A 12,517-nucleotide genomic window follows, 5' to 3' on the forward strand; every position below is an offset into this window, starting at 1 on the left:
GAGGATTGCTAGATTTTTTTTGGTTTTTTTTGGTTGGCCATGGGGCATGAACTCTAGGCCTGGGCACTATCCCTGAGCTCTTCAGCTCAAGGCTAACGCTCTACCACTTGAGCCACAGTGCCACTTCTGGCTTTTTCTGCTTATGTGGTGCTGAGAAATCGAACTCAGGGCCTCATGCATGCAAGGCAAGCACTCTACCCTGAGCCACATTCCCAGCCCCTTTTTAAAGTGAATTTGTTGCTTGTTGGTGAGGCTAACTTTCTAAGTGTACATGACTCTTCATAGGTCTTCTTATTTAGCTTTTTAATTCTTTTAATCACTTAACTCTTGGCTATTGAATTCTGCATCAACTTTTATATTAATACTCTAAAATATCTAAAGGATTAGATTGTTAGCTTTTGTATCATATGTAAATGTATATTGTCCACTATTTTAATATTCTAGGTGAACAATTTGCTTTTATATGATTAAACTTATATACTGCTCTCTGTTCATTTTCTCTCCCCAGGTGAAATATCCTTCCATTTTGTATTTTTAAATTGTGAGTCATCATTCCCCAGTGAGAAGCTGGTTTAAACCACTCAAAAAAACTGGAAACTGGAAGTGGAGCTATAGCTCAAGCGGTAGAGTGCTCGCCTTGAGCTGAAGAGCTGAGGGACAGCGCCCAAGCTCAGAGTTCAAGACCCACAACTGACCAAAAGAAAAAAGAAAAAAAAAGTTTTACAAAATGCTGTGGCAGCAAAAATTGATATATAAAAACAGAGACTTACTGAGAAGCTCTTCAGAGGCACCAGAGAGCAGCTGATAGAACACATGGAAGTTTCTTTCACCTCTCGGCTGCTTAACAACTCGAGATTTCTCTAGAAGATCTAAAGAAATGAAGAATTATTTAGAAGTTATTTTGCTTTCAAATCCATAATACTTTCTTTTTCTCTTCCTCACTTTTTTTTTCATTTTCTAGAATAAAATTAGAAAGTTATGCTTTCACTGTGACTTTCCAAAAGATGCATGCCCGTTACTTATTATCTTAGTTATTGAGGAGGCTGAGATCTGAGATCAAGGTTCAAAGGCCTGAGCAAGAAAGTCTGTGAGACTCTTATCTCCAATTAATTAGCAAAAAACTAGAAGTGGATGTGTGGCTCAAGGCTAAGGGACAGAGCCCAAGTCCTAAATTTAAGCCTCAGTGCCAGCACAAACAACAACAACAACAACAACAACAACAACAACAAATCAGATTCTTTTTTTTTTTTTTTTTTTTTTGGGTCTGGTCGTGGGGCTTGAACTCTGGGCCTGGGCGCTGTCCCTCAGCTCTTCAGCTCAAGGCTAGCACTCTATCACTCAAGCCACAGCGCCACTTTTGGCTTTTTTCTTTTTGCTTATGTGGTGCTGAGGAACCGAACCCAGGGCCTCCGGCTTGCAAGGCAAGCACTCTACCACTGAGCCACCTTCCCAGCCCCACAAATCAGATTCTTTTTAAGGAGTGAATATGCAAAAGTAAGTTACACCAAACAAACCAATCCTAATATTCTAAATATAACTACTAATATTTAAAGTTTAAACAATGACAGTCAGCCATTCAGTTATAAATTTACATTCATAATTATAAGGATAGAAAACACATTTGGGGATCATCTGCGTGCTAAGTGCTGCACACAGACACTGTCACACTGAATCTTTCCAAATTTCATATTATCACCTCAGAGCTAACAGCACTGGCAGTCCAAGAATGTGAGTAACTCAGCTGGTAACTGGTGGCACCAGGATCAGCAATCAGATCATCTGAGCCTTCCCGTATTACCCATACTCTCCACTATCTTGGGAAAGAAAAGCAGATTCTTCTGGATTTCCAGAAGTCTTGGAAGTGAATGTTGACAACATCTGTTCATTGATTGCAGATAATTTTTATCTTGTGAATATAAGGTCTTATCAGCCTCAAACTTGTATCCAGAAAGGAAGAAATAAAGAAGCAGAGAGAAGCCACTGTGGCAGCAGCACTGTACCACAGGTGGCCAGATTCAGTATTACAGAATACTGTTGCCCAGATTCCTGTTCATCCCTCCCCAGTAATTTTTTAAAGAGGAGGGCTCTGCACTGTGCAAACAAAGGCCAATGTTAGCTATAATATTCTGCGCCAGCCCTTCCATTTGATTTCCAATGGGGTTGAAATCTAAATACTTAAAAAAGAAGGAGTGAGAGACCAATATAGAGCTTCTCTGAAGCTAAACTTTTGAATTTGCATCTCTGAATCCATACCAATATTTGAGGATAGAGCTCAGTCAAAGTTAAATGATAGTTTGTTGGTTTTTGAGACCGGATCTCTCTATAGAGCCCAGGCTGGCCTTCAACTTCTGTGATTACATGCAGGCACAGACACTGTAGGCTCAACAGTATAGATTTGATGAGTGAGAAGTCCTAGGGTGTTCCAAATTCACTGGGTTGTTTGTAAGACTGAAGGGACGAAGGGTTGTAAGAAAACATGAAAAAAGAACATAAGTATTTAAATACAAAAATTATTATAAACAAGAGGCTGAGACTTTTTATATCTTCATATGATATTATACTATCCTATTTTTCCTTTTAGAAAAAATAGCAATTGAAAATTACAAGTAGAAATTTAGGTCCCATGGTTTCCCTTATTTGCAATAATTAGTATACATCTAGATAAAGTTCTCAGATAAGCTGAAAAGCTCAGACCTTATGCACATATGATCATATAAGATGATGCTAAGTGAAATGAACCTCAAGATATGGACATAAGAGTTCTGTCTTTGATGTTGTTGTTTTAAATGTACTATGTGATTTTTTTTGTTTCCTTTGTATGTTCTTCCTCCTATGGTATATCCCCTGATGTCATTGTACTTGATTTTGGTACCCTGCAATTTGAATATACATTTGTCTAATACAGGGAGGGGAAGGAGAACAACAAAACGGCAAAACAAGGACACAGGATGACCCATTGCAACAATGATACCCACAGGACAGTATATTAGAAACGAACTTGACAACTTGGGGGGAGGGGAAGGGATGTGAGGAGGAGAGGGATGAGGGGGAAGAGCGCGGGAGGTGGGGGAGGGAAGAGATAGTGGGACAAAAACAAGGGAAAGGATAACAATGATTAACAAGTAATGTACTCATTGCCTTACTCATGTAACTGTAACTCCTCTATACAGCATCTTTAAAATAAAATAAAATTTAATAAATAACACAAGCAGAAAATTACAAGTAGGATATAACACAGGGAAAGAACGTTTCACTCAATAAGTAAAGGCTGACATGTGGAGCAGAAGAATCAAAGGTAAAGATAAATGTATTACGATTGTCACATGATTGAGCTTCCTCCCAGGGAAGTTCCAACAACACTAATGTTTCAGAAAAAAAAAGAATCTATAGGCAGCCTCTTCACTGAGAAGCTAATCCTCATAAAAAATTCCTCAAGTCAAGAAGAAAGTAATTTTACGTAAGAAAATACAAGCAAATACTACAGTGTACATCATCCATTCATGCACAGATTCCTTCAATCAATTAATTCACTGCTCACCAATGTGTGCCAGGAGGGATTTGAGAACAGGCCCAGCGTTGACTACAAATTTTCTTTGTAAGAAGACTACAAGGCTATAAGAGTCACACATGTGTTCCAGGTACCACACCACCCAAATCAACAGCAGTGACTCCTTTCAAGGTGAGATGACAAGGTACTTGGGAGTGAAGAGATGGTGAGTGTGAGGAACGTAGAGTGACTACAAAACCCAGGTCTGTCACTAGCTCTGAGGATCTTGCCATGTCACATAAGTACTGTGCACCTTGCAAGCCTGCCATGCTACTCTCCCAAACATAGTGGGATCCTAATTACGATGGCAAGTATTTGGGAGCATCTCAAAAGCAACCTATAATACATGAAACTGTAACACACAAAATAATACCCTCAAAGAGCAAGGGAAAAGTGTGGCTACACTGTGCACCCATAACACAATGGTCAGGATAAAGCATGGCACTCTTGAATTAATGGATACACAGTAAGTGTAAAAATGGCAATGGCCAGAAGACTCAGCAGACAACAGTGAGTTAAGGAGTAATAGTCACTTGTGCATGAAGCGAAAAGGAATGTTGGCCAAATGTACTTCTTGACCTACTCATGCTGATATCATCAGGAATAACTACCATATTTGAATACGAAGAGCAGTGATATCTGTGTTTAAAAGGAAAAGTGCAAAGCAAACAGGCAGGGGAACTTTCAGTAGGCATTTGGGACTTTTCACTTTAATTATCATTATTATCACTATTATTATTTTGAGCCTGAACTAGCACTTGAACTCGGGGTCTGGGTGCTTTCTTTTCACACAAGGTTGGTTCTTTACCACCTGCTTTTTGGTAGTTAACTGGAGATAAGAGCCTCACGGACTTTCCTGCCCAGGTTTGCTTCAAACCCCAATCCTCTCCTCAGATTTCAGCTCCTGAATATATAGTATTATAGGAGTGAGCCAATGGCAGGAGTTTCATTTCATTTGTTTTTATAATCAGTCCACAGAACTTCTTCTATTGGATTTAAAATGCCTGCTTCTTAGATGAAAAATGAGGCTCACATCACATTCTCAGTAAGTAACAGAACCACAACTTAAACCTTTAGGTGACTAGAATATCATGCAAAAATCATGCAAAATACTTAAGCCCTTAGAAATGATGTACTTTATATGAAATACATGACTGCACTAAATAACTCCATCACAAAATGAGGAATCTTTTATTACAAAGCAGTTACGGTTTTACTAGCTAAAATATATACACTATTACCCCCAGAGCCTCCTATTCCATTTCTTTATGACTTTTCTCATAACTCACAAGCTTCAAGGTAGAAAAGTAATTAGGGACAATGTTTGTCCCAAAATAATTTACTAATGTTTAAAACCACTCCCCATTGGTATTTTGTGCTAAATGTGCATGCCACCAACATAATCTCACAGCATGAAGCCATATCAAATAAATGCTCAAAGTAGAGAACATAAACTCAATCCACCACAGGGACCTACCACCTGACCACTTTAATCTACTTAAATTGTATCCCTGAATTAAGTCAAACCAGAACACCGGTGGAGCCTTCTCTTCTGCCTTAGGTAGTTCTGCCACTGCTGACTGAGCCTCTACTAATGAGATTTAGTGAAGAGCTATTACTAGATACCAGATATTTAGTGCAGGCAAAAGTATGAGAGTCTCCAGATACTCCAATGCAGCTTATAAACTCTCCAAAACATAAAGGTTCTATCACGTTTAATATAAATCCATATTGTAAAGGAAATGTTAAACTTATTAAACCACTCTAAATGAGACACTAAAGGGGCTGGGATAGAGAAACAATGGAATCATCATGCCATATCAACACAAACAATCAAGTCATCACTTTCTCAGTTTTCAGTAATGAATTGCTATTTCCCAACATGTGCACGCAACATGTCACAGAGCAACTTCCTCAAGTTATAGTATGTCAAAAGAAATAAAATGTCCACAATGGTACCAGCTGGAACACCTAGTATTCTTATATGCAAAAATAAAATACAATGAATAGAAAGATTGAGAAAGAGAAAAAAGTTCTCATTCTCTTGGCATGTAGCACAAGAAAGATAAGGCAATAAAAATTTCACAACAAAAAAAGTAGTCTTAAGTTCTTCATGAAGGCTTCAGAACGACCCTGCTTTGTCTCAGTTTTGCTAATGAGGTCAGAATGATAATGAAAACCCCACTGAAAGCCTCTGACTCAAAACACTGCCCCAACTAAGACCATTTGCCTCCTTCTCCAATTGCTTCAAGAACATTTGAAAAAAAGCATCTCAGAGCCATTTATGTTCTTTAAATAGATTTACACCTCTTCATTAAAGTAAAATGATACATTAAACAAGTAAACGCTCATACTTTAAGTAATTTTTTTTTCTTCTTGCCTTAGATAATTACCTCCAAAAAACTGTCCCATATCAGTGAGTTAATGGGCAAACATGGTAGTTTCAAGGGAAGACTGAATATGAACTTTTTGGGAATAAATATTCTGACATCAATTCTGTGCTTTTTTAAAAAAAACAGACAAAATACAAATTTAAGATCATGATTAGAGTGGCTAACTATGACAAATTTCAAAAAAAAGATCAAGCAAATATCATTATATAAATAATCTACTATGCACGTTTGCGACAGTGAAACAGAAAAAAATAAATGCGATGCTGACCCAAGGACTCTTGGTCTCTCCCAAATCTCCATCTACTTACAGGTTAAGGCTTTGAAGATGTGAAATATCTGGAACACTATGCCCTTACAACTGTTCCCTAATTCCACTGCTATTTGTAACACTTCAAATTTAAGAAAACAACCTGAATTTCTCACTCACAAGTAAATATCCTGAAATTACAAATAAATCTAGCATTAAAAATAGTTAAAGAGCCAGGCACTGGTGGCTCATGCCTGTAATCCTAGCTACTCAGGAGGATGAGAGCTGAGGATCATAGTTCTGAGCCAGCCTGGGCAGCAAATTCCATGAAACTCTTATCTCCAATAAACCACCAGAGAACCAGAAGTGGCGCTGTAGCTCAAGTGGCAGAGTGCTAACTTTGAGCTGAAGAGCTGAGGGACAGCGCTCAGGCCCAGAGTTCAAGCCCACAACCGACCAAAACTATATATATATATCACATTAAATGTTCTAGAAAGGTGAAGTCAGTATCCTGATGTATTACACACACATTACATATTATGGTCATATCAAAAGTTTCTTGAGTTTGTATCTGAGAAGTTAGCTTGGACTTTAAAGAAATAAAGATTTGGTATATCATCTACACTATTACCAACTTTTTTTAAAAAATTGGAATTTAGCTGCATATATGTAGTATATGCAGAGAATTGTTTTGTGATGTAAATCTAGTATCTAATTACTGAAAATTTACTCATGAATATAACTGCATGAGACCCAATCCTGAAATAAAAATAATGGATTGTCTAGTCTTTAATATCTTATGATTGTACTTACTACTCTAATATACAGTTTCTTTCCATTTCTTTATTTGTACCATCTTGCTTCATAATAAACATTAATGCTTTTTATAGCAAACATATTTTTGTATATAAGAAGAGCACTAATGCAAAGGAAAGCATCTGTTTTTATCTAAAAAAATTGCTCTTTTGAAATCTGTTTTATTGCTACTAACACTTCATAATCAATTTTACTATCTTCTTAAAAAGCACTAAAAAATATTCTCCCAAGTGTGCACACATGCACCTATGTCTGTATCTGTGTCTTAGTACTGAAACTTGAACTCAGACCTTTGAGCTCTCCCTTAGGCTCTTTGCTCAATGCTGGTACTCTACCACTTGAGCCATACTTCTATTTCAGTCTTTTTGAAGGTTAATTGAAGATAAGAGTTTCAAAAACTTTCTTCCAGAGCTGGCTTCAGTTTGTAATCCTCAGATTTCAGCCTCCTGCGTAGCTAAGATAAAAGTCAAAATTCTAAACATGAGCTGAAGAGCTCAGGGACAGAGCCCAGGCCCAGAGTTCAAGTCCCACAACCAACCAAAAAAAAAAAAAAAAAAATCAGACAAACAAAAAAAGCTCTAAGTAATGAAATCAAGAGTTCTGTTATTTTGGTTTTTGTTTCTGTTTTTATCCTTTATTGCTGTTTTTTATTTCTGTGCCTTTTATGTATAAGCTAATCTGTTTTGTTTGGGGCGGGAGTAAGAGGGAGCACAAAAGTGGTGGGACAAAAGGTGAACAAATGTAGCAGTGATATTCACGTAGACATTATGTTGAAAATGAACTACACAACTGTGGGGAGGGGGGTTGGGAGGGAAAAATTGGGAGAAAACAAGCTAAGAGATGACACTGTTCAAAAAGAAATGTACTCTTTATCTGACTTATGTACCTGCAACCCCTCTATCACTTTTACATTTAATAAAATCTAGTAGTTGAAACTAGATAATGTATATCCTTTTTTTTTTGATGACTTGTGACCCTAAATATTACACATTTCAAAACCACCAGTGTTTACTGTCATGTATTTTCAAGACACTGAGTACTGATCACTGCTAGGTAGCCTCCTACTCTACTTCAGAGCACATAATCCCAGGGAAAACCAGGGACCACACAGATTAGGGTTTCCGTGAGGATTTGTTATTACAGTCAGTTTCACTTCGAACCAAAGACTTTGCCATTACAAAATTAAAGATATGAAAGAACAAAGCTGATCTCAATTTAAAAGAGAAATGTTCCATATCCTACAAAACGATATGAATGTGCCACATATAGATAAAACAATATGCCATGAGACAGACACATGAAAGTATGGCTTAAGTGTATGATAAATTCCAAAGAAAGGTAAAACAAAAAGAATCAATAGTAAGCTACTCAATCTTCAACTTTCCCTATGAGGAAGGGCTGGGCGAATTCCTCCTGCTTCATGATTTCCTGTGGAAAGAATCTTCTTTAGGATAACTCTAGCCTCTCCTAACCCTTCACTCCTCTTGGGGGCAGGAGGGAGGACTCTGCTGAACAATGAAGTTTAGAGGAGACAGCCATGCACAGGGGGTTCAGGTCTTTTGGGCCCCCTGCATGGTTTTGTTCTGCAGTGTTGCGACATGAATGGAGCAATCCTTACTAGGAAAGGCCAGTTCTATCAATGACTTCCTAGAGACCAAACTGCCCCAGGACTATTAGCACACTTAATGATTTGGGTGATAAACCAAAGTCACTTTTTTCAACCTTGCCTTTAACAGTAAGTAAGCAAGCCATTTCTCTCCAACTTGATTCCCATGCCCACATTTCACCTGTTTCTAAAACAAAGTGAAGGAAAGGATATTATTTATCAGACCTCTGTGCCAGTTAATTTAAGCTGTATAACCAACCAACCTCAAATCTCAGTAGCTTAAAACACTACCATTTATTAGCTTCTGACTCTGAGAGTCAGCTTGGCAGTTCTGGTTGGAGCCAGCTTGGCTGATCTTTGCTGGGCTTGCTATAGCTGGCAGTATGTTGGCCAGTTGACTAACAGCTGACCTATTTCATTCTTCTGTCTGACAGTGCATTCCAAATGCAGCTCCTCATCCTGCAGAGAAGGCCAAGTACACTCACAGGGTATTGATGAAGGATCCTAAGGACAGCAAGAGAGGACAAACTCCAATACATAACCACTTTTCAAGACTCTGGTTATGCTGTATTTGCTAACTGTTCCAATGACTAACACAAAACTGATATCAAAGTCCTGAGTCAATGAGAAAGAGGACTATTCAAGAGTATACACACATTGGGACCATTTCTGAAAATTAATGTGTCACATTACGGCTATTTCAAATAAAAGGGTCACAAATCAGGTGACACTTTCCCATTTAGAGGAAAACTCTGTTCCCTTCTCCTGAAGTAAGTCAAGGTGGTTGACTATACTGGACAGCAGGAGTGACATAACATGTGACTTACCAAAGTAGGCAGACCTACCTCAGGTTCTCTTAAAACACTTGCTGTCATGACTGAACCTAGCTGAAAGAAGCCCAAACCGCACAGGAAGGACACATGGAGGGGGGGGCTCCAGTCCTGGAACCTTCCAGCCAGAGCCTGACATGTGCATAAATGACAAAGCCTCCAGAGAATCTCCTTTTCAGTTCTGCAAGTCACTCCCAACCATCTCAGTGTTCCCAGCTGAAGACTCACATATGGTTAGGACAAACCAACCCTGCCATGCTCCACCCACAGCCCCACCAGACCACTTAACAGGGCTAGTATTTTACATTTAAGCTGAGGCGTTCCAGGGATAAGTAGAGTAAATATACCACACACACCACATATGCCTCCCATCAGAAGTCACAGAATCTTTTTTTTTTCAAGCTGAGCTAAAAAGAAAGCAAGAGATACAATTCAGCTATCGATAATTTCACTTGACTTCCTAAGATTTAGAAAAGAAATGTTAGAATGAGAGGCAATGAATAATTAGGGGAAAATTATCCAGTAACTTATTTTTCAACAATATTCTCAACTCTATGGAATTAAATTATAATAATTAAATCCATAAATAAGTGTATGTGTCTGTGTGTGTATACTGGATGTCAGCGGTATTTTAGATTCAGCAATAAACCACATTCAGTTTCTGTCTAGTGGGGGCAGGCAAGGAGATACACCTGCACATGGGCCACATAAGGCTCATGAAATCATTTGGTACACAATGGGACAGACACATATGCCTCTTATATGTTTCTTGTTTGCTGTCTGAAGTCATCTGCCTACACTGATAATTTTGAATGGCTTGCGAATATTATAAATATCCAAATAAATGGCAGAAAAAAGTACCCTGTCCCTGGAGAGGTATATATTTGGCAAAGAGCTAAAGACACTGAACAAATCAATAGTGAAGAAATACAGGATTTATTTAATGTCTACTGTGTACTAGGTAAAAAAAATGTTTTTAGCTGCTAATAGATAAGTCCTCACACAACCTGAGATCAGTGATCTTATTGACATTTCAAAGAAAAAGATATCAACAGAGAAGTAACTGAATGTCTTTTTGTTTAGGCATTAGAGACCACATTGGATGGACCAATGAGAGTTTCATGAATACATCCTACATAATGAGGCAGAAGAAAAAGAACTGCCTGTACTCAATCAACCCCAGCCTCACTTCTAGCACTGATATACCTACTATGTGTCAGGATACACTAGGTCCTTGACACCCCACTAGGAACAGAATAGCTATAATTCTTGCCCTTACTTTATTTATATAGATTGAAATCAAAAAATATTTCCAAAGCAGATAGCTCTCTGTGCTATTCTCTACCACATAAAAATGCTTTGAGATCTATAGCACATTTTTTACACAATATAAATTGTCACCAATTGCCTCAGATAAAAGGTGTTACCCAAGAACATTAAAAACAACAGATTTCTCAAATTGTGATTTATAACACTAGATAGGATTCTAGATCCTGAATTACAAATGTTTAAAAAACTATTTATTCAACAGCCTTAATAAAGTAGGGAACTGTCACTTCCTATTAGATCAACCACTGGATATGTCTCGTTTTTCTCTGCTATACTGAAACAACTATTTGTCCTTTTCTACTTTAGTTACATTTCTCTCTTAATGAGACCAAGTAAGTAACTCTCAAGTAAATTCTAGACTTACATTCTATAGCGCAGCTATTTTAGAAAGTGAAAGATAACGGCTTTCTTTTCCACTTCCTGGTAATACAGCTGGTTATGGGAAGCTCATGTCTCTTTCAGGGAAATAATTTTAGGTAACAACAATCTATGCTTTTACTACACAGCTGTTGGAAAGGAGATAACATACACTTCCTACAAGATGACAAACCTTGCATTCTTCAGGTTACATGAAGCTAAACTGTAGCATCCTGGAAAGAATTCTAGTGGATTTACCTACTGGTTCACATCCCCTTAAGCCAGCAGCAGCCATTCCTATGGCTACATATGAGTCAGCCCTCCATCTTTAGAGGGTGAAATTCCTGTAAAGAATGTGCTCCTCACCACTAATGTGCTCCTTTCCTCTCCAAAGCAAAGGATACTCAAATAGCAGGGTGTTCCCACTACCACCAATTTCAGTGCAATTTTTCACTGTGGGAACAAATGGTAACAAACACCATATGAAATCCATTCCTGATGATACATTAATTTAAACTAGGAAAGAACTGAGTGTTTAGTATTTATTCTCCATGGATACTACAAGAATGAAGAGTCAAGAAGACATTTCTATTTACAACTTACAACTCTACAATGCAAAATGAAAGCTATTTTGTCATAATAAAGTATCTCCCAATTATTTTCTTACAATCCTCAAGAGCAATATCGATTAAGTCATTCCAGAATGTTTGGCTCAAGTTATATAAAAAAAATAGTAAACTAAGGCTCATTTAAAAAAGAGTATTATTAGTGTAATGACTAGAATTTATATGCTTTGTAAAAAAAGAAAACACTATATTCATAAATATCTTTCACAATTAAAATGAATCATGTCTGAAAAAAGTGGTCTTGGAATCAGCCACTACATGTTGTGACAGGAACTTGCCTGACAAGTTTGGCAGGAGTTATAATCATTTATCACTGGTTTTTGCTTACATCATACTTAGTTTGTGTAAGTATTTTGCTTCCATATTTGGCATGTAAAATCATCTAACCTAAATAACACTATCCTATCGAATTTCATTTCATATTAAAACTTACTCTGAAAGGGATTTCTCTAGCAAACGGGTTCTTACAAATATGAATAGTCCCAATGAACAGCACACAAAAGTGTATCATCAGGCAAATCAAAATAGAAAATAAAATAACTTAAGAACTATAGAATGAGAGGAACCACAGAACTCATCCAACTCATTTCTATCATTTCAAAGATGAAGAAACTAAAACTCTAGTGAGTTATTATCTGAGCCATGGTGAAACTTAAAAAAAAAAAAAACAGCATTGGGCTAGGAAGGTGGCTCATTTGGTAGAGTGCTTGCCTTGCATGCATGAGGCCCTGAGTTTGATTCCTCAGCACCACATACACAGAAAAAG

General features: G+C 37.5%; 1 protein-coding gene across 5 annotated transcripts in view; it reads right to left on the reverse strand.

Annotated features, from left to right (window-relative positions):
* Nucleotides 1-12,517, reverse strand: part of Myo1b (myosin IB) — a 173,453-nt gene that overhangs the window by 61,179 nt on the left and 99,757 nt on the right. For all 5 annotated transcript variants that reach the window (XM_042688266.1, XM_042688267.1, XM_042688270.1 and 2 more), the window contains exon 8: nt 771-869. In XM_042688266.1, coding sequence (XP_042544200.1) covers nt 771-869 — 99 coding nt within the window. The remainder of the gene's footprint in view (nt 1-770; nt 870-12,517) is intronic.

This window comes from Dipodomys spectabilis, unplaced genomic scaffold (assembly GCF_019054845.1).
Source record: "Dipodomys spectabilis isolate Male_0828 unplaced genomic scaffold, ASM1905484v1 ptg000115l, whole genome shotgun sequence".
NCBI lineage: Eukaryota > Metazoa > Chordata > Mammalia > Rodentia > Heteromyidae > Dipodomys > Dipodomys spectabilis.